Source organism: Nymphaea colorata, chromosome 11, assembly GCF_008831285.2.
Source record: "Nymphaea colorata isolate Beijing-Zhang1983 chromosome 11, ASM883128v2, whole genome shotgun sequence".
Classification (NCBI taxonomy): domain Eukaryota; kingdom Viridiplantae; phylum Streptophyta; class Magnoliopsida; order Nymphaeales; family Nymphaeaceae; genus Nymphaea; species Nymphaea colorata.
In genome coordinates, this window is record NC_045148.1 from 17,846,918 (window position 1) to 17,869,260 (window position 22,343).

General features: G+C 40.2%; 3 protein-coding genes and 1 long non-coding RNA gene across 5 annotated transcripts; 3 read left to right on the forward strand and 1 right to left on the reverse strand.

Moving 5' to 3' along the window:
* Positions 1-1,364: 1,364 nt before the first annotated feature.
* LOC116263620 (transcription factor ALC-like) lies at positions 1,365-3,486 on the forward strand. Its single transcript, XM_031643355.1, has 4 exons — positions 1,365-1,553; positions 1,844-1,909; positions 3,236-3,301; positions 3,373-3,486. The coding sequence occupies exons 1-4, from the start codon at positions 1,365-1,367 to the stop codon at positions 3,484-3,486; spliced, it is 435 nt and encodes a 144-aa protein (XP_031499215.1).
* A 374-nt stretch (positions 3,487-3,860) lies between these two features.
* Positions 3,861-13,490, forward strand: LOC116264844 (uncharacterized). Of its 2 annotated transcripts, none has more exons than XM_050080630.1 (2): positions 3,861-4,221; positions 12,947-13,490. In XM_050080630.1, exons 1-2 carry the CDS (start codon positions 3,896-3,898, stop codon positions 13,062-13,064), a joined length of 444 nt encoding a protein of 147 aa, XP_049936587.1. In that variant the 5' UTR covers positions 3,861-3,895; the 3' UTR covers positions 13,065-13,490. The 2 variants fall into 2 exon arrangements, with proteins under 2 accessions (XP_049936587.1, XP_031501126.1); XM_031645266.2 differs by lacking the exon at positions 12,947-13,490 and adding an exon at positions 9,410-9,727.
* Positions 13,491-15,972: 2,482 nt separating this feature from the next.
* LOC116264610 (reticulon-like protein B9) lies at positions 15,973-18,690 on the reverse strand. Its single transcript, XM_031644929.2, has 5 exons — positions 18,522-18,690; positions 17,391-17,571; positions 16,899-17,040; positions 16,509-16,578; positions 15,973-16,355 (listed from the first exon to the last, which is right to left on the reverse strand). Exons 1-5 carry the CDS (start codon positions 18,631-18,633, stop codon positions 16,183-16,185), a joined length of 678 nt encoding a protein of 225 aa, XP_031500789.1. The 5' UTR covers positions 18,634-18,690; the 3' UTR covers positions 15,973-16,182.
* A 1,810-nt stretch (positions 18,691-20,500) lies between these two features.
* Positions 20,501-21,716, forward strand: LOC126410550 (uncharacterized). Its single transcript, XR_007574734.1, has 2 exons — positions 20,501-21,243; positions 21,332-21,716. It is a non-coding gene; the product is annotated as an uncharacterized LOC126410550 (long non-coding RNA).
* The last annotated feature ends 627 nt before the right edge of the window (positions 21,717-22,343 follow it).

Sequence of the window (22,343 nt, forward strand, 5' to 3'; positions counted from 1 at the left end):
TGCACTCTCTTCTGCAGGATGCATGACTAGTTGAACAGTTGGCCCTATATGACGTCTGTGCATTTTTGTTTGTTCCTCGCTTGCATCTTTAGCTGGTACTAGCATTAAGAACTCTCTGGAAACAAAAGCATAAAGGGGAAACAAAAGCATAAAGGAATCCCAGAGTGCTATGAAGCAGTAGGCCACCGACTTTGAATATAGGCTTCATTGCCTGAGTTTGGGCAGATATATTTGTCATCTTCTTCAGTACCCATCGAAGTACCGATCAAGCAGTGAAATTAGAAATATATCACTTCTTGGCGGACAACTTAGGCGTAGTCAGATCGTTAATGAAGTGACAAATAAATGATGCATGCAGTTGAACCATTCATCATCAAACTATATGAATGTTGGAGTTCTTATAGGTATCTCCTTGAGAATATAAATCTATGTATTTGATCTGCTCATATTAGAGCCGACATGAAAAGCACTTGTAATCCGGCGTTTGGGGGCATATCTGAAAAACAACAACGATGATAAGGAACCCAATTTCTATACGCCACGTTCTGCATATTTATGTTTGGCAAAATATATTTCCATGACAGCTCTAGCTATGCTTTTCTAATGTTAGATCCATTTCATAAGTTTATTATAGTTGGGATCCATCTGCAACGTATATATCTCCAACCATATCCCGAAGAATTTTCTTGCCAAATATTAATTTCTTCGACAACTTGGTATCAATTGACAATAAAAAGGCCATGAACTAAATACTGTCATAGTTTATTTTACATTTGAGAGAATATCAGGACACGTGACAGTCAAATGCTTGAAGGGGTTGTTTGGGAACAGTAATACTGTTTGATGTATCTACCCAAAAATTGGCACAGGACTACTTATCATGTCGTGGTAGCACAAAGATGCTGTAGGCGGTGATCGGACAAACTTAAGTATTTGTAGGGATCGCAGATAGATATATGAAGGCCTTGCCGAAAGTGCCATGCCAACTAAACTTTTTAATATTTGCTGGAGCTGTCCTAGATTTTGTGCCTGCAAGCCACGGAGCCATATAATGACATACTCCTCGCATCCTTCCAGTAGCTGGCACTGGTAATTAAACGGCCATACCAGCATTCTTGCGTCTCCTCTCTTCCAGCCATGAACTACCATGGCAGAAGCTGGGGTTCTCCAATTGGACGGAGTGAGCCGCCATCACCAAGGACAGTTAAACGATGGTATCATGCCATAGTTCTTCCCAGTCCAGAACAGGCTCTCCACCATGAGGGTAAGCCTTCTTGCTCAAAACCTTCTCCTTGGTTTGGCACCGAGGCGAAGCCAGCACACCCTACCGGCCAATCTACTGTATTGTATCTGCTCTCAACCAGATGGGCTCGGAGGTGAATGAAAGGGTCTATAGGTTTGAGGACTGGGCAAATCTCACCGATTTGTCATGGCCACTAGACGGCAAGTATGACAGTACCGGTGGAACTAACTCTAGTTGCCTGGCCAGATTCGGTGAAGAAGATGGTCCGTCCAGCGGAAAACAAATCGAAAGTATGGAAACGAAGAGTAAGGTAAGCACTTTTTTCACAGTGTAGTTAATGAATAAAAAGGTAGGTACGTGATAAAGCAGGTGCTTCCGATCACAGGCGGCTCCTCATGAAAATCTGAGAGTTGCCAAGAAGCCCACTGATTCTAGGAAAGGTCGTTGCACCTCAAACACTCGCTATGAGGTGGAGAGACTAAGTATTTCATACAGGACGAATATGTGATATAGTTTGTATATCTCAAACTGATTAAGTACATGAACGACCATGAATGACAATTGTAGTAATCTGTTCATTGAGTTGTCTGTTGTTGGTAGAATAGAAGGAACAGGATCAGTGAGAAGGTTGCGGTTCTCCATGACCTCATACCTAATGCAAGAAAGGTCAGTTAAACACAGACACGCACACAAGGAATCATGAACATGTACATGCATCCACTTCGTCTTCCACCCACCACTAGGTGATCAGTCTCTTTTAGCTAGATCAGTTTGTGGCCAGTTTCTGTCTGAATAATCATTAAGGAAACAAGAAACGTAGGGAAGGATGAACTATAAGAAGGTTCCCTTTCTTGCCATATACCTCAAATCAGTTTTCAGATTTAGGAATCCACAATACGCCCCCAAGTTTTGCTTATAGCTATCGAATGAGGGCCTGATAATGAAGGTTTGACATCTTAGAACGTGTGTAAACTTGTTATCATGCAATGTACCCTTTTAGGTTGGAAAGAAGAGATACCACTTTCTCTTCTCCCCATATTAACTGGATCTTAAATAAAATTTAGGAGCCAAGGGTAAAAGATGGGCTTCTACTGAATAGTTGCGAGCAAGATTTGGGTCAATCATGGTTTGTAATTCAGCGCTATTTTTCAAAATTACGTCCAAAGGAGTAGGATCTTAAACAAAAATTGTATACATATAAAAGGTCGACAGAAGGCAGATCCCTTAATTTTTTGTTAAATATGAATACTAATACGTTCATAAATAGCAACTTAGTATGAAACATGGATTAACTGAAGTTGCTTTTATAAGAAATATGATTCTTCTGCTGCCAAAAATTTAATGTCGTAAAAGCCATTAATTATTCAAAAAAATGGTTAGATTAATGCATATTTCTTGTCAAATCACATTTAAGATCATAACTACAGAGTTAGATTGCACAAACAATTACTTTCATGGTAGATTTTAAGGTGTGTGGTATTTTGTCACAAATTAAGTGGTCTTGGATTAATGCCCATTCATATATATATATATATATATATATATATATATATATATATATATATATATATATATATATATATATATAATAGGCGATATTCCAATCTATGAGTTGCATGATCTTATTTACATGTGTGTGCGTGTGAGAGAGAGGAAGAACAGTTTTTAACAAATCAAACAACTACTTTGTTTTTCTCTTTGGTTATGAAATGTTCAAGAGATGAGCATTTATAAGAACAGAGTTGTTAGGATTATATATATATACATATATATATGTGTGTGTGTGTGTGTGTGTGTGTGTGTTCCTCCCAGCCTTCTTGTGCTTTTTGTATTTGTACATTTCTCTGCCAATCTATGCTAAAATTGGACCAGCTGACTCTCTCTCTCTCCCCCATCTTTCTCTTTCCTCCTCTCTTTTTTGTATTTCGTACTTTTGTAGACGATTTGCTCCAATTTTGTGGTCAATACTGTTGAAAACATTCAATTCTGCAGCGTGATATGGCCTCCAAGCTGGATGATGCGGTTAAGTACATGAAATCACTGCAGCTGCAACTTCAAGTAAGCCACCTAATTATTTTAAATTACTCAAGACATCAGTTGTATTTTTAAATGTTCGTTTGAATATTCAGTTCGTTTTACTAGCATCAGTCACCATGCGAATATGTGATACGCCAATTAATTTTTCTTACGTTGCTCTTAGGCTTTCTATATTCTGTGGCGGTTTTCATGACAACCTTAATTGATATTAACACGTACAATTCCTTGACAAGATGGAATTAAATTATATTAACAGGCGTTGGAAGACTTTTGAACTACTTATTTCGTCATTTCCTTATCTTCTGGTTCCTTTTCTTTTTCCAACTAACAAATTCGAAATGATCTTTAGGTTCTTGGACTCTTAGATGTCTATATTTTTTTAATCCGTATGCTATTGCTTTACCATCCACCCCCTGAATTGAAGGTGTGAAGAGTTCAATACTCGTGGATGCATACATTTGCAAAAGCTTAATAGTTAGTAGGGATTCATGAACAAGCCATAGTCATACTACCCAAAAAAAAAGCCATTTAGTAACCTTTTCTTGGTCTCTCATTCTCTCTCTCTTTCAACTTGGTAACTTGTAGAAGTCCTTTCGTCTCCAAGAATATTAGGCTATGCGATTGCAGAGGAGCCTAGAATGCTGCGCTTGGATTTCGGCTGGGTTCACCGGTCAAGGGTACCTCTGGCGTTACCTTCAGTTACCGTCACCACTGGGCCAATTAGGAACGCTCCAGGCATTCAATTTTGGCGGTGGACCGGTGGATCCATTCCTTCCACAGCGCGACCCTATTTCTGCTTCAACACCTGCGCATGGCCAGACTTCATCACCATCACTTTTCCTAATGCTGCCCAATCCTTCACAGGCATATCATGTCCCCATCAGCTTAAGCTTTGCACCGTCCACGCATCATCACCAAATGACGAAAACGCAGGCGGCCAGGTACTTCAATTTGATTTGCTCAATCTTGTCTCCGGCCAATTTTATCTAGGCTAGCTCTTGGCTTTCTATAGTCCTCCGAGTGCTTATATATTGAACAAATCTACAGCGTTTGCCTTTCCTAGCAAATATACTGTAGGTAATGGATCCACAAACTTTTTAATCAAATGAAATGGAAAACTTTCAGAAATTTCATAAATTTCTGTTGCCATGCATATTTAGTTGATAGTTATTCCAATTGTCATTCATGATCTGGTTAGTCTGTAAGCGTGTAATACATTATCAGCAGAAATTTTGGCGTTTCATCCGCATTCTCTCCAGTTGTTCAGGGTTCTCACTAATGGCGGGCCAAGCAAGCTGAGGATACTCCGTCATGTCAAAGACTCCACAAGGCCCAAATCCTCATGAGAAGTGGGATTCATCCGCAGCCTATGGCATGTCAAGAAACATAGGACTTTATAGTTAGTCATGAAATCTACGACCCATAAGCTTTCCCTGTATATTTCATGAGCAATAAAGGACTTTATAATAAAGGGCCACCATCACGGCCACTCCTAACTTCATATTTCAGTCGGGCCTCGCCAGCTTCAACTGTTGGCAGCAAGTTGAGGAGTTCAAATCTTGGGAGATGAAACTCAGACCATAATCCACAGAGCAGGGCAAGGACGCTTCCCACCATAACGATTCTAAATCGTCTTTTCCAACCACGGTTATTGGAGATGACACTAAACTTAGAAGGGATGATACTAGCAACATATAGTTTGAGAAATACTAGCATGTCATTTTATTAATTAGCACTTATCTCTTTTAACTTTCTGGTAGGTACTTGTGTGATTTCACTAAAAGAAATGGTTTCTTAATTAGCTGAAAATTTAACCTTAAGTGGGAACTAATTTAAAGCACGTCAAGGAATGGCCAGAGTGAAGGTTCTTGCAGCTGAAGAAAGTTGGATTCAACTGGTAGAAGCCAAGTATTGAGACAACGGCTTGTCGACTTGCGGGTAGAATTGCAGAATGTCATGGACTTGGAAGGGAGTCTTGTGGGCGCGTGGGCGGAGGTGAGTCATTAAAAAGGAAGGGGGGTCTTAGTATACCTGGAACACTAAGCAACAGAAGTGTGAGGACTGGGAGGGGTTATCCAGGTGAGGTGGTAGAGTAAATGGTGAGGTCATATTGACACAGGGGTTTGTTGCAGTCATATATACTCGCCTTGGATCAGACATGTTATAAAATAGATGTCCCTGAGTGAGGAAGAAGACAAACTGGTGTGAGGAGAGTTATAGGTAGTGAAAATGAGGAAAGCGAGGCGATTCCGCATGTGAATATTGTTAATTTTGGGATATCGTTGGCTAGCAGGTGTGTTCTGCAAAGATCAAGAGGAATCTATTCCTCAGATGCAAGGTGGTGGTAAAGGTATTGAAATATCTGGCGAATATATGTAACGTCGGTCGGATTTCATGAGAATGAATGGAGGAGGCAATTGCTTGCGGCAGAGAAGAACCTTTAAAGAGGCTTGGGGAAGGAGAATATAGTAGATGGTTTTTACTTTTTACTATTTGGAATATTTGGAAGAGGATACTGCACTGCAGGTTCATGAGGAGTCAAGGATATGGAAGGATAAGGAGGTCATGAGCATTTGGGAAGATGTTTGGAATGTATATTGCAATGCCACATGGATGGAAAAAAGGAAGAATGATCAGATCCATGGCTATTATTTGGCAGAACAGATTGTATCATTCAGTCTGTGTGCATGATGTGTGCATTTATAGTGAAGTCGAGGAATCAAGGTGTTACATTTGCAGGTTAAGGTGCTCTGCAAACTTCACAGCCGGGATGTAGAGGAGTTCAATTGCTAAAATGGTCGGGAAACTGGCCCTGCAAAGTGTTGTATATGCATGGTATGAGGGTCTTTCAAGTGGAGAAGGAAATTGAACCAATGCATAAGGTCCCATTGCGGTGGTGGTATGGGAAGAAATGTTCTGCAAAATTGAAACTATAAGTTTCTGTTAAGGAACTATAACCCCGTGAGGAGTTGAGGATGTGGTGTAGGGGAACAGAGATTAACACACTGGTGTTTTGGGACTATGTTCCAACGGATAGGGACCCATATGCCTCTTCGGCGTTATGATATTTACAACAAGATTCGACCTAAGGGAGAGACAGATGGTTTGGTGAAAGCCCTGTGGAAGACAGGAGCTATTCTCCGGTTTGAATGGTCCAGTTATCTTGCTTTACTAGAAAGATTACTGACTTTGGACAGGCTTCAAAGGATGGGTGTGAAACTAGCCGATAGATGCCCTATTTGTCGAAGGGAACTGGAAGCTAATAGGCATGTGGCCCTTGGTTGTGAGGGTATAAGACCAATTTGGCATATGCGAGAGGCGAGACTTGACAAGAAAACTCGGTTTAAGTCTTCCATAGGGAAACCTGGGCGTGATGTAGGAAGTAGTGACTCAAATGGAAGCGGTTGGTGATGTGTTGGTTATTAGCTTTTCCCATGGCTATATGGTGTGCATGGAAACACCGTAATGCAATTTGTCATGATAATATAGGGGAAAATAATAGAAATCCTGGTGGGGATGCTAGAAATCCTGGTGGGCGTCTGTGGGGGTATTTGAAGAACTTGTTCTGTAATTCCTCATGGGAGTGAAGTAGTGAAGAGAGATTGGGCTTTGGATGCAGTTCTTGATTAGGCCAGACCCTTGGCCAAATTTGAGGGTGAGGAATTGGCGCATCTCTTCTGCTTGCACTCTCAGGAAGGGAATGCAAAGGCTGGCGGTGATCGTCCCTGGCAATGGGGATTGCTGTGTGTTTGCGACAGTATACTTACTGAAGATGGAGATGGGTTGGGAGACAGACGAGTTCTTAAATGACATGTTGAAAACCTTTTAGCTCTTAAACGCAAACATTCAAATGCTAGGCGCGTTTACTGAAACTGCAAATTTCTCCTTAAGCTTGTGCTAGTAAAAGTAGATAAAGTACAGCTAGAAAAAAGGAAAACTGCTGTGCGGTGAGAAGTCCCACTTATAAGCAGAAAAACTCTAAAATTATAGCAGCAGCTTGAGACTTCAGAGCATAGCACCACATTATAATGGAAACTGCTATGAGGTGAAGAAATCGCGATCCCGAGGATTGTTGAATTGAGCAGAACTGGATCACCGGTAAGTGATTTAAGTGTTATCCAGCAGACTGCTCTGTCACCTTGTTAATGTTTATATCCACATTGAACCCCCTTCAGGCTGCAACCCTGATCTGCGCATATGTCCTTCCTGAAACCCTGCTTTGTCCACAGCAAGCCAATGAGCAAATGACGTGGTTATATGAAGGCTGTTCAGTTTAGCCTGCCAAAAGCCAAAACAAAAGCGCTTCTAAGTTCTAGGCTGAGAGAGAGAGAGTGCGTGCCTGAGCCTCCCATGGTTTCCAAGAGTAACAACTTGTTGGTAGTGCACATAGAAAGACGAGTATGGAAGGACAAGCAGCCAGATTAGACTCCATGTTTGGATGATCCTTAATTTTGTTATCGTTTCTGGTGGGAGTCTGCCTAATAATCGCCATCTAGGTAATCACACACACACATATATATACATATATATATATATATATATAGAGAGAGAGAGAGGGAGAGAGGGAGAGCTTACCGATCGTCCGTTTAAACTCTTCTCTTGTTACCTGTTCCGCCTGCACAGAAAGTAATCAGCTAAGAGTAAGATCAACAGAAGAAGATCTTGGTAAATGCCAAAAAACATGAAAATGTGTTTTTTTATGTCTTTTTTGGCATTTTTTTCATTTTTGGAGTCGTTTCTGAAAAGACGGTTTTTCGGCTGACCTAGTATAAAACGGCTTTCTTTTTCTTTTCTTTTTTTTCCAAAAAACGGGTGAAGTATTTGCAAGAGATAACAGAAATGTTTGGGTGGTTTCGCAAGTGGCACCACATAATCTAGGTTTTGGTTGGGAACCAGAAATGAGATCATGAGAGGGAGATAGGTGTGAAAATGGAGACGTAGATTGAAGAAGATGGTGGAGAACTTCAGGAGGCTGTAGCTGGAAATCTGGAAGAGAGTGCAATCTCCTTTCCGATTGCCCCAACTAATTTCTACTCCTATCTTCCAATTCCGAAGGCCCAACCATGAAAAGCTTGCAACATCCCTCTTCTTCTTGGGTCAGCTCAGATAAAGAGAGCTTTTTCAGCCTCTTGCCACCTATTGGTTAGACTACTTGTGCCAAGTTTGAAGGCAATATTTGGTTAAAACAAAAGTATTTCCTGCCATTAGGTTTGGGATGGTTGAAGATTAATGGATAAACTTCAAAAACTTGTTCTCTTCAATGAGAGACTGTTTTTTGGGGTGAAACAGGATACAAACATGAATAAGAAGTTAATAAAAAAAACTCTGGTTCTTGCTCTGCATTAGGAAGAATGACTCCAACCATTGGCCTGTCTAAGATGACGTTTGATTTCAGCATCAGAATATATTTGTTCAACTAGTTTTGACTAACTGAAGTCAGGTTAATAATTGCACCACCCAGAAACCGACCATAAATCTTATCCTTCGACGCCTGCGCACCAGTTAAAGGACATTTGTGCCTTTTCTGTCATCGTAATCGCCATCCATCTGTTCACTTGGTCTTATCGATCAAGGAAATGCCTACCTGCAGCCTGGGTGCCAGAGTCTGATTGGAAGCCTCAGAAGGAATCACGAATGAAGGAGCAAGTGCTTCCACGTTGAAGTTCATCGCAGAGGCATGAGTTGATCCAGGAATCGGCATCTGTAATGGTGAGAATTCAAGAGCTGGAGCGCTTGAAACCAGGGGCTGAGGCTGAGTAGTTAGGAAAGGAATGCAGCAGTGGCAGCTCATATCATGCAGCCCATGTCCGAAACTACACATTCCTTCGTGGGCAGAGTGCCTGATACCAGACATATGATGAGGAAGCTGCCGAGCGTGTTCACCAGCATCAGGTGAAAACAACTGTGGAGTTTGAACTCTACGCCACTGTGACAGAATCTGCTCGAAAACGGAAACATAATTAAATTACTAAATTATTAACAGCACATATAGAATCCTGGATCAATTTAGAGACCAGGATGAAGGGGCTGTTTGGATTGTCTGCAGCTGCTTTATACTTTTGCATTTTATAGTTTGCTGTACTAGTGATTACCCGTCTAATCTTTTGGTTCTTTATCTTTGACCGACAGACTAAAGTGGATACAGAAATGGAAAGAACTAAAGCACAGCGTAGAAGGTAACAAGCTATGTAGCTGCTACTTCCAAGTTCCAACTGTTCCTTCACGTGGAAGAGTGTTTAGTCAGTAGTAAACAATTAGCTACTTAATTAACATGAGGTTTTCTTTGCATCTTTCAACCGAATCTACCAGATCCTTACAGTAATTTTCCTTGCCAAGGAAGGTTTGAATTGAGTGTGAATCTCAAAAAAGGGAAAGAGGCTTACTTGAGCCTGATGCTGTAGGGACTTTATATGCTCAATCACATCATCCAGCATAGAGACTTTATCACGCTGATGAAAGTGCAACAAACAAACTCATATAAGTACTCCAGAATCTAGATCAACATGTCAATAGAGAAATCTTGACAGGTTCAAACTTGATTTTACTTTTCCATAGTGAAGCCGCTCATTTTAATCTAAATCTGTCCGAGATTGCAAACTGAACAAAAGCTGAGCATGAAAGAGACTGCGACCAAGCCAATAAATTCAAGCGAATAAAAATGAAGAACAAGCTAGCAAGACCCATCCAGATATTAAGAAAACCTTCTGCTTTACATCTTCCTTTTGAAGGATTGAAACTTTCTGACCTGCCATAAGAACTCTTATCTTTTCATGGCATGATAAATTGAAGAGATGCTAGATTTTATGGTGGTTGATTACCTTTATCCTTATTGAAGATTTTCCGTACTTTAGCTGTTATTGAATTTTGTAATTCTCCTTCCTGCATTTTTGGTTTCTGGGAGCAGGTAAGTTATATATTCACAGTTTCTAAAACGAAGATAGCGTTATCTTTTGTTGTTTATATTAGCAAGACATGCATGCAACCTGATCTTTTAAAAGCCGTTTGGCACCAGAAACAAATTATGCTGTCTACTGAAACTGCCCCAAAAATTGATGCAGATTCATGGAACCCTGTAACATTGTGTTCCATGAATCTACCCCAATTTTTGGGGCAAAATCATGGTACAGTAGCAATCTGTTATGGGTGGGGCACCAGCAACAAAATGTTACTTTCATGGAAACATGCCAAAAAATTGAGGTAAATTCATGAAACCCTGTGTCATAGTGTTCCATGAATCTGCCCAACAATTTTGGGGCAGAATCATGGGATAGTAGCAATCTGTTATGGTGAGAAATGACTTTTTAACGCACTACTCTCAGAATACCAGATTTAAATATGTACGCCTCTGCTTCCAGGCTTGTACCAGGTCTTTGGCCGATTTCTGTCCAGGCCCGCTCTATTGGTGGTGGACTTCAATCTAGCAGAACAATGGGGGATAGTTCTAAATTTAATGCGGCCGTCTCATATTTCTAATGACTACACTCTAAAATTAATATGGTTACCTGTTCTTCATTATCCTGATCTAACTAGCAAGGAAATTAAAAAAAAAAAAAAAAAAAAAGTTGCACAAAGATGACCATTAAGACTTGCATGCAACCACAAGCCATGGCGGGCAAAGAGTGTTACGTAACGAGTTTCTACTAGGGCCCATTCATCTCACCTTGTGCGAACTTGGTACAAGATTGTGCAACGTCTTTATCCTCTCACTGATCCTCTCCCGCCGTTTCTATCAGACATCCACAAGCCATGGCAGGCAAAGCCATGAAAAGAAGTGATCAGAAAACTGGCAATTGATTTTTACATATAATACAGGTAAAGAGGCCCTCGATCACAAGGGGCACCCGTCTGGTCAGGTGGTGCCATGGAATTTATGGTTCCAAGAGAGAGTCTGGTCATACGGCAACCACAGACGGGCTCGACCAGCTTCCTAGTCCCTTGTGTAGTTCATTCTCGTAGAAAGAGTAAGTTGAGAATAATTAAAGACCTTTTTTGCTACTAAAACTACTCACCTTCTCTGTCAGATTGTGAACCTCAGTGGCCCTCTGCCGCTTCCTTGGGCCACCTGGTTTCCCATTCTCGGTGGAAAAATCTCCAGAGTCCTATAATTCAACGAACTTAATTTCGAAGCCAGAGAAGATTGAAATGACTTGGTCATTCTCTGCTTCTCTTTGAAAAAAACAAACGAATTATCTAATTGACAACTAAGTTTGCTTTTATACCTTGCTCTGTGAACCTTGGCCGCTTGAGCGCCCTGCCTTAGCATCACTACTCTCGGTTAAAGCCTGAAGACTATTGGCATCAGTTTGTGGCAGAGCAGGCAACGTGTAGAGGTGACTGACCTGTGACTGCACCCACTGAATGGGGAGTCCATCTAATGGCCCCTCTGCTAAGTCCATAGCAGAGAAGAGGAAAGCATGGGAGGGGTCTAAGAATGGGCCGTCGCCAACATAACTGGCACCGGCACTGCCTCGGCCTGCCAAACCCGTCTCATGTGCTGACACTGTGGGTGATGGAAAAAGCTGATCCGTGGAGTCTCCAGTAGCATTGCCACCATCAAATCCCCACATGGCTGCCAAATTGTTCATGCCAACAGAGGAGCGATGTTGGAGGAGAAAGAAATGCCAAGAGAGGAAGCAGATCGAATTGGGAACGTTCGATAAGAACATAGACAGCGCTGGTTAGCATGCATATACATATGTGTCAGTGTGTATAACAGAGCATTAGAGAGAGAGAGAGATCATACAGCATACTGTGGGTGCTTTTCACATTAAGATTGTAATTTTTATAAATCTATAATGCCTACTCACAAAAAAACGTATTTTTTAAAAAATACGATAAATAATATAGCCGCTTAAAACTTAAAAAGAAAACCTCTGTTTTTTTTAAGAAAAAAAAACATTAAAATGAAAACAATGGGAAAAAACCCTAGTTTTTTTCACATTTTTTTTACGTTTTTTCTTTTTTTTCACTTTTTTTTTACTGTCAAACTGTTTTTTCCATTTTCTAATTTTTATTGACAAATCCACTTATTTTTTAATGTTCGTAATATTAGTTTCTCATTTATTTTATTTTTTAAATTTTTTAAAAATTGAGTCATTTTTGTTTGAACTCACCACATTATACTAGAAAAAAAAAAAAAAAACTTTTTGTGACTATGATGTATAGTATAATTGTGATGTTCATTTTTCAAGAGTCAAAAATCAACACAAATCAAAATTTTCATCGTGAATTAGACTTTACGAGCATTTAAAGGTAAATGGTCGAACCTTCAAAGCTAATAAAATCCCATACACATTGAGAAAACATGGATTTTTATGTTCATTTCGGCACGAGATCACTCCTTTACCATTATTTTTGCACACACCTATTTGATTACTACTTATGCCTTAACTGGTGGCTAAGATCCATTTTGGCAGGTACGTTCAGTTATAAAGGACACATAAAAAACCAAAATGTAGATCGATTTTTTAATTCTATGGATAAGCAAGTGTGCTTCATGCCTCAGTTAAAAAAAAAAAAAAAAATAGAAGACCGAGGTGTTCATCAACTTATGAATGTTGAACTGAATCTCTTCAAACTTTGGCTCAAACATTACATTTAAGGAATTTTAGTTTGAATATTATAAACTTAAGTAATCCAGCTGACACATGCCGCCGCAACCTGCAGGGAGAAGGAATCCAGCCAACACTGTGACACATGCAAATATGGTCAAATCTTTAGAGACCGCCAGAATCCAGCAGCAGCTAAGGCGTCAGCTGGCGGCTGGTTAGTGATCGATGTATAAAGATTTTTAATTTTTAACCATCAGTCGAACAAAACACGGCATTGCTGGAGTCAAGTATACTTTCCACTGCTTAACAGTTTCCGAAGATTGGCGTGTGACGCAAACATAAGATAAAAGGGTGTTCAGATTTAGATCAGAAAAGGGAAGGGCGACGCGGTGTTGAGATCAAGAATGGCCCCATGCATAACGAAAGGCATGGAGACTGACAGGCGTTTGCCTGGCGGAGCGGCATCTCATCGGCTGACTTCGCCACCTATCAACCGGCCACTTCCAGCAAGTCATGTCATCGCATGAGGTTGATGCAACTTTCGCTAAAAAGAATCCAAAATTACATCAAGACAGACATCAGACTTAAGGCTGGTGACTCCACTCATCCTCACTCTCTGCTAATGCTCTTCTGTCTTTTGTTTTGAAATGGCGGGCGCATGATTTATGTTAATTTACCAGTGTGGGGCTCCTATATATAGCGATGGTTGTAGAATATTAATGGAGAACCAGACAATAAAGACCGATCGAACTCATAAGAGAGAGTAAAGAGTGGTGTTTGAATCAAAAGACGGCAAAGAATTGTTATTCTAGAGATCGTTTGGCAACCGTAATACATTGTTACTCATAAATGTTAAGAAAGGGTTTTGCAAAGCTATTCTGTTTTTTGGAGCCGATTCATGAGACGGTAAGAGGAGTATTGCGGTAGCCAGACAGCTCCTTAAAGTAACGGAACTTGAAAATAAAAGAAATTAGTTGGTTCTTTACATTATTCCCAATTAAAACATCTGTCTTTCATTTGAATTAGTTCGTATTCGATTTTAAATGTATGATGAAATTTGGCTGGGAACGAGGTGTGGACTTGTGTGGGCAACTGCCCACACGACCCAGATAATTCATTGTAGTTATATGCTAGTTCTTAAACATATTTTAACTTATTGCATATTTGTGGCCATTAAACTTAAATGTTTTTAACATTAGTACCCTACCCTTCCTCTACAGTGGATGATTTTGTGGCCGCGGTTATGCTCTTTCGTAATCTCATAAATTTGGTGACCTCAACGCGGGGTGTTGCCGGGTTTTTCTAGATCGGCCGCCGCTGCTCCAATTGGAGGCTCCTGAGCTGTGACGGAAGCAACCGCCGGAATTTTTGGTATTCCGTTGCAACTTTAGCTTTTTTGCACGCTGGTAGAACCGTAAGTCGGCAGCCTGCAATTAAACTGACCTCTTCACATTACCTCCAAAAGTTTTCTTCACTGAGAAGGCATCCCGCGCAACACAATTTCAGAAATTATTTTTCTTCTAAACAATTTTGCGAAAGCAAGGTGTTTATATATATATATATATATATATATATATATATATATATATATGAAATTTCTTTGAAAATAACTTATATTCCCCCTCCCTCCTGAAGCTTTTACGAAACATGGGGTCCCCCTTGAAAGTTTAGAGAAAATCTTATGGTCCGTACTAATTCTTCTGAAAAGTTTAAAGTAATTAAACGATAATTTAAAAAATAGCGAAAAAATTGTCAGTATTAAGCTGTAAACCCTTAACTCGTAGTATTTTGAATTTTTCAAAAGGCAAGTTGTTAACGGCTCTTTGTAACTGGGAAAGGTCAAATAGCTCTAAAGCTTTACCTCACAAACTTTCGAGTTCTTCTTGACAAAAAGAAAGCAAGATCTACTCTTATGGAACTCTGTATCATTTTCTATTTTTCTTCTCATTCCACGTGCGCCTCCACTTTACCATGATAATATTTTATATGTTTTACGTACATTTTGGCAGGCAAATTCTTATTTTAAGCCTGTAACATATATTGCTATTTTTGCTGCATTAAGTTAGTTCATATATATATATATATATACAAAGTAAACTATGACTCTAAAATATCTTCGTTCGTCAAATGGACAGCTGATCAAAACCATTTGATTTAAAGATTGAACAGATCCAACCTGTTCATATTTCTTTATTTTTTTTTAATTTTTTTCACTTCTCTCTCTCTCCCCCACCCATCCCTCCCTCTCTTTCCCAACTCTTCCATCCCACCCACCCCCCTATCCTCTACAATGGCGGCCGCTGACACCATTCCCCGAATCCAACGGGCCCGCCGGTGTCGGGGAATGGCACCGGCATCTGCCTCTCCTATCTCCAACTTCCTCCCATATTTGAATGGAAGGTGGAAGATCTTCGCCGCTGGTGCCCGGCGCCTCGCCGGCTGGTTGGCGGAGCCTCAGGTAGGCCTGCCGGGCAGTGGCAGCGAAGATAGGTGGAGTTCCACCCATTTTTCGTTAAAACGAAAGAGAGGAAAAAAAACTTGGGAAAGAGAAAGAGGCTGCCGCCGGCGCCATTCCCCTATGTCTGCAGCCTCACCGGGCCTTGTCCATCCCTGTGAGTCCGGTGGGGCAGCGGGCATCGGGGATGGTGCCGGCGGCAGCCCCCCAAGATGCTGGTGGAAGGGAGTGAGCAAAGGAGGAATGACGACCAAACTAAAAATAAAAAATAAAAAAACAGACAGCTTAGGAGCCGTTGATCCGATTCTGATCAACTGTCTATTTGATAAAGATGTATTAGAGTCATGGTTCATTTCCATATAAAGCTAAATACTTTGGCATCTTCCATCGAGGGGATCAAGGTCTCGCTTTACAGCATATGTGACCTCCATTCAAGGTAACTAAGATAAATTGCTAAAGAAGTTGGCACATCGGATTCCTGCTTCCTTCATTTCGATAGAGAAGTAAATATATTCAAATCTCTCTTTCGGGGTGACCGGAGATCTCACCACCGACAAATACCCAGTCGGAGCCGGTGTGCTGTAGGCCAACCAGTGCTCTTTTCCCAAACGATATATATATATATATATATATATATATATGTATATATATATATATATATATACAGAGAGAGAGAGAGAGAGAGAGAGAGAGAGAGAGAGATTCATTTTACTCCTTCATTAAAAAAATATTGCAGTCCAAATTTCAATTTGATAACCAGCATGTCCTTGCTTTAATGGCACAAAGGAATCAACTTATCCAAGGTATTGCTGCCATCAATTTTATTGAAGATTGGTGGTATCAGAATGGTGAAGCGGGCAGAGCACATGGCACTTCACAATCACAACAGATGTGACCTACTTCTTGTGTTTCTTCTCTTTTACTGGCCCTCTTGGAATTTTGTTGAGAACCCTTGAATCAAATCTTTTATACAATTTCTTCACTTGGCGGTTTCCTTTGTGTGCTAAGCCGTCTACTTCCGCTTGGTAGTGCTCGTAGAATACTGGCAGACTGTGAAGACAGAGAAAACCTAGAAATTTGGCGCAAAAGAAGAATGTGAATCTCATAGCAATGCTTTCATCAAAAGAAATCAAACCTAGAATTTTGGCGCAAAAGAAGAATGTGAATCTCATAGCAAGGCTTTCATCAAAATAAATCAAAAGATTTTGGTCAATATACTTACAGACATATATGAGGCTCATTGAATCAGAGGAGGTCCCTAATATCGATAAAATCCAAAGAGAAACCATAGTCTGCATTGGTGTAAAGAAGATGAATGAACAATAAGGAACTTAGCAAATGCATTGAATCATTTTGGTCACCGGAATTCTACAAAGGCCTAGTTAAGCTGTCTCTCCTGTTACTTTTCTGGGCGTGTGAGAGGACAGCCCTGAAATTTTCTTCATCACTTCATTCGGAATAACTCATTAAATGGAGTCCTTAGTATATCAAACTTCAGTTATATATGGCCGAGAAAATTATTCTCAATTGAAGTTAGGAGGGCCTGACAAGCTTATTCTAATAAGATCTTGAACTTATTGTCCCCAAAATTTTACTAAATGCATTCGCTTACCGCAAAGAATAATCTCAAGTTCTTTCCAGAGCCGATATCGTGTAACTTTGAAATGAACCGAGTAAGTTTCTTATGGAATGCTAGAGCAGCTTCCTTGAAGGCCTGCTCTGAAAGAATTACTTCTGGTACCTTTGGAGGATCTCTGCAGCAAAATGGATGTCCGTTAGCTGTTTACCTGAATATGATCAGTAGTGAACATAAAATATCCTCTAATCTTGGCAAAATTAACTAGAGCCAATCCAGTCATGAAGTGCTCCAGAAAGTTGACCGGCCTACTAATTGGCTAGCTGCCCATACAACTTAATTTGCATGAAAAATACTACTAAGTTGGTTGATAAAATTCAGAAGAATTCTTTTAAATGTTCAGAAGATACGACTGTAATTCCATAATTTGTAAATCTGCATCTTGATCAAAGAGACGCTTCTCACGGACAATCTCAACCGATCAGTTTAATTTTACACAGTAAAACCATAAAAAGCATAGGAACTCACCTGTCGAAAAGAGCAGCTAGAACCGACCAAAGGAAGAGAATGCCCAAAACAAGCATGGCAAGATGACACAGGAGGGTCAGGAAGTTGTATTCCATCACCTCAAAGATTGACCATATTGCAGTTCCTGCAGCCAAGACCCCAGCAGATATTCTTTTGTCCTTCCACAACAGCACATCAGCAACTGCAAAAAAGCTTATTTTCTTCTCATAACTTGATTACATAATATTTTATATAGTTCCAAGGCCAGGATGAATCCCCAAGAAAAAGGCAGTATCTAATCTATCTATATATTAAATATAGTCCAGATTTAGGTCAGTGAAGAGGCCGCGCTCGGGCTTGACCGACAGGCATCACCTAGTCTATCAAAATGAGCATGTAGCCTAAGCAGATCTAGTCGCAGACTCGGTGAGATGTGTTTAGGCAGGGATAGCAATCAGAGCTAATACCCATCTCAGATTTCAGATGAAAGCTCGTCACTGCATCCAATCACAAACATTAGTCGATCATCTGACCTGAACTAGGCTCATGTTCATTCTTATCCAGAGCTACAAAGTTGGAATTATCCAAGAGAACAGTGACATGTTAGTGCTGCTGCAGCGAGCGCTTAACCTCGCTCTCCTTTTCTGAAGAGCCATTCAATTGCTCTATTCTTCTGAACTTCACTTGAAAGCAACGAATGACTTGAGACAATCAGCAGCCCACTTTGAGTATACAGGAAGAGATAAGTCACCACATTGAATGGCTGGATTGGCCTAAGCAAGGGATATTGGCTTCTTTGGATTTGAGAAACAGAGGCTAGAGGAACCTTCTGAAAACATGACTTCCAGAAACCTTTTTTCAGGGACGAACGAAAATCAACAACCAATTTTCGTAAATGTTGAAAGGAAACTTGCAAGTGTTGCCACCTTCCTGATTGCCAATTAAAACCTTGAATCCCACCAAGTAATAAACTTTCAACACCATGTGAAGCACACGGTGCTCAACAGGAGGCATGTATTTTATGAGTGTCAAGGGTCGATTATCGCATTTATTTGACTCAAGTTGCATTTCTTTTTTATGAACATTCAGCTTGGAGATATGAAAACAAAGCAAAACATCTGAAAATGCTCAATCGTAGACATAAATATATACCTTTGCCACCGCCGAAAAGTTCATGGAGAGATCGTCGCTTGCCGGCATGCTTAGCCAGAGATGGCGCGTCATCATCGGAATCGGAAGATGAAGCATAAAACCGTGGAGGCATCTCTTTCTCTCCCTCTCTTTTCTTTCGATCTCTTCTATCGGCTTAATGACGAGATTAACTGTTGAAGGGAGAAAGGGACAAGCATGCTTTTATAATGTGAATGATTTCAAACTTGAACACTAAGAAAGCAAAAATCAGGATGTCTAAGGAATAGAGAAAGGTATAGCTTTTCCTTGCTCCACAATCCGACGGGCTTTCTTCATTCCGTCCGATCCAAGTTATTGTGCGCCTTAAATATTGCATAACCTTTTCTACATGCGAAACTAAACCCAGTTTGGAAGACAGTGACCTTATCAGCACGGTGCTTTCTTTTGTGCATCTGCTGTGCCACGTGAACTGGTGGAAATAAGAGATTCTTCTTGCGTTTTTCAAAAATGAATCAAATGGCTAATCAGAAAGTGGTGTTGTAAGGATGTATATCTGCATTAATTTTCAATTTCGTGGCTCTTCGTCAGGAACTTTGCCCCAGTCTTAGTTTAAGAGGCCATAGTAGATGCATCCTACTCGTGAATATGTTTTGAGAACTGCATGGAGTTGTTTGGAACTTTAGAGGTTCCTCATATTCTCATATTCAAAGCTTTGAAAAAAAAATAAAATAAAATAAAAGACATCAACTGTGCTTTGTGAAGAAGGGAAAAAAAACTGCTTTGTGAAGAAGGAAAAAAAAAACTTGATATTGTATTACTAGATCCTCTAACATCCTTAATTACCCTCTCAGCCTTGCTTTTCAATCATAATATATATATATATATATAATGTCTTTAATTTGGTATTGAAGATTGCGAGAAATTTTCAAATGTTTATAAAAGGGGTTATCAATGATATGATTGTCTTGGTTCTTAGCATTTTTGGGGTTGGAGCCGAAACTACTAGGGGGCATGTTGGAATCCGCTAAAGGCCCCAAACCCAAGAGTGGGTCGAGTTGTTATAGTGGTATCAAAGCAGTTTCAACACTCGCATCTAGGGTCTTACACCCACGGACGCGTGTTTCTTAAAGAGGGTAGATTGTAACGGCTTAAGTATTTAGTCCCGTATTAAAGATTGCGATGAATCTTCAAGGGGTTATCACTTATCAATGAGATGATTGTCCTAATTCCTAACTTTTTCGAAGTTTGAATCAAAATTACTAGGAGTCGGGTTGGAATCCGCTAAACCAGGAGCCCGAACCCAAGAATGGGTCGGGTTGTTATATATATATATATTTTCAGAAAGATTTCAGTTCTTATATATATATATATAAAGAAAACATATACCAACCAGACCCTTGTATACAAAACTTTATGAAAATCAATTGGGTCGTTGATTCTAAGCAAATCAAATGGTAGGGTTTAAATTGAAAAGATGAAACAGAGTTTTTTAAAGATCAAAATACCCCTAAAATGATAAGTATTGTTATTTAATGAAAATGATTTGTTTTTTTTTTTTCTCCCTCTCTCTCTCCCCTCATTTGAGGAGCATATGGTTTCTTAAAAAAACAGCTTTCATATTTTTAACTTAATCTCACTATTTAATTTGTTTAGAATCGGTGGGTTAAATGATTTCTATTAAATTTGTATGTAATGGTTTAGTAGCCATTTGTTTTCCCCCTCAAAACAAATGGCTACTAACACCAAATTTAATAGAAATCATCTAATATGTGCTTGTGATTAAAAACACAACCCTCCATGAGAGGCCGGAGGATTTTGTTTTAGTTCAAACCCTAATTAAAAATAAATCTATAAATCTTTCTTAAATTCTTAGTCGAATTTGAAATTATCCAAAAGGTTGACAACTAGGCGGCTTAGCTGGTGAAACATTTGAGTATGCCCATCAAATAACTGTGTCGTGACAAACTCTGAGGCTCTGTTTTCTGTTAGGGGGCGTTTGTTGCGCCGGAAAAGAACTGTTCATTGAGAAAAATAATTCAAAAATTTGAAATTTTTTCAACGTATCAAACATGGAAAAAAATTTTCGACCGTTAAAGTCGATTTCCGAACATTTTTTCCGTGAAAAAATTTCCGTCCGTCTGGAGAGACGGAAATTTTTTCCGGAATTTTATTTTTGCCCGTTAGGGCACGCACGCGAGCGCGTCTTCGTCTTCCTCCTGCACCGTCGTCGTCTTCCTCTCCTCACGCCGAGCTTCCTCTTGCACAGCCTTCTCACACAGCGTCTAGCAGAGAAAGAAAAAGGGAGAACGAAGGGGAAAGAGGAAGAAGGGAAGAAAGGGGAAAGAGGAAGAACAAAGGGGAAAGAGCATCGTCCGTCGCCCAGCACCTCACGCCCAGCACCGTCGTCGTCTTCCTCTCCTCACGCCCAGCATCGTCTTTCGCCCTCTCACTCGCCTCTCCCTCCTGCCGCAAGCCCGCAGCCCGCAGCTGCCTCCTGCCTCTTTCGCCCTCTCACTCTCCTGCTCCCTCATCCTCTCTCTCGTCCTCTGTTCTTGATATCTGGTTGATGGGCATCTGTTTTTCCCTTTGATCGTGACTCTCCGTGAGTTATTTTGAGTGTCTCGGAAGCTTTTGATTTTGTTTGGTGCTCTTGATTTTGTTTGGTGCTCTTTGCTCTGGATTTCCTGAGAGTCGATTCCGTGGGTTTCTTCCGTCTGTTCAATCGGTTTCTTGTTCTAACTTGGTAAAAAGCGGTGTTCCTTAATTTGCCTCTGCAAGACAACTTGTTTGGAAAATCAACCTTGCTTTTTTCTTTCATTCTTGTTCTGCAGGACCGATACTGTTGGTCTGTCTTCTGGAGTTCTGAGTGATGGTTGCTGGCTGAAGCCACCATTTCTACTGCTGCCACCGTTTCTACTGCTGCTGTTGGTGAATCGGATGCGTGGAGTTTACTTGTGTTTATCGTTCGGATGTTAAGTTTCTTGTAAAGAATTTAGTAATCCATATGAGCAGTTCAAGAATAAGTTCTTCGACATCAGTTTGTTGAAGTGGCTTTCTCTTTATTAGTTTCCTGATTGGTTAGTTTCGTCGTATTCATCAAGCTCTTGTGCAATAATAAATTTCAGGGGTGGATAAAATTGTCAACCCCCAACAGCCTTCCTATGAAATTTGGTGCTTGCAAATTTTGTGCAATATCAAAGGAACAACAGTTGAACAGGTCACAGTCTCAGAAGTCCAAAACGTTTCTTTTCTCTCCCCATTTCATTAACCTTGTTAGCAAAGCTTAGCATTCGGAATTTTCATTTTATCACTTCTTTCTGCAACCAGAATACGGATTATGAGATGCCTGTTATTTGCGATTCAACCAGAATGGAATGAAAATTTGACGCTTTTAGTTTCTGATCCCATTTTGCTGGTCAAGATTGTACAATCTCTTCTTTCCCAGCTACTTATTTCTTGTTTTGCATGGAAAATATGCTCGTTAATTGCCTGATAATTTTTTTGGTAAAATGCTATATTTTTTGAAATATAATTCTTTTTCATCAAACATAGAAATATATTTCTAGAAATATATTTCTCAGTCATCACACACACATTAAAATTGGAATCGGAAAGACTTTTTCCATTCATTTTTTCCAGAAAATATATTTCCAATTCCACATTTCCAGGCCATCAAACGGCCCCTTAATGAATGGGCATTGCCTCGTTCAATTCGTCTCCCGACAATCTCGTTTGCGTCTTGCTCTTTCTCACTGTATCGCCACAAGATCTCGCTCGCTGTAGATAACCTGCAGAAGCAAGCAGAAAATGTTCTGAGTTCGAACTTCGAAGGGGTTTGTGCGG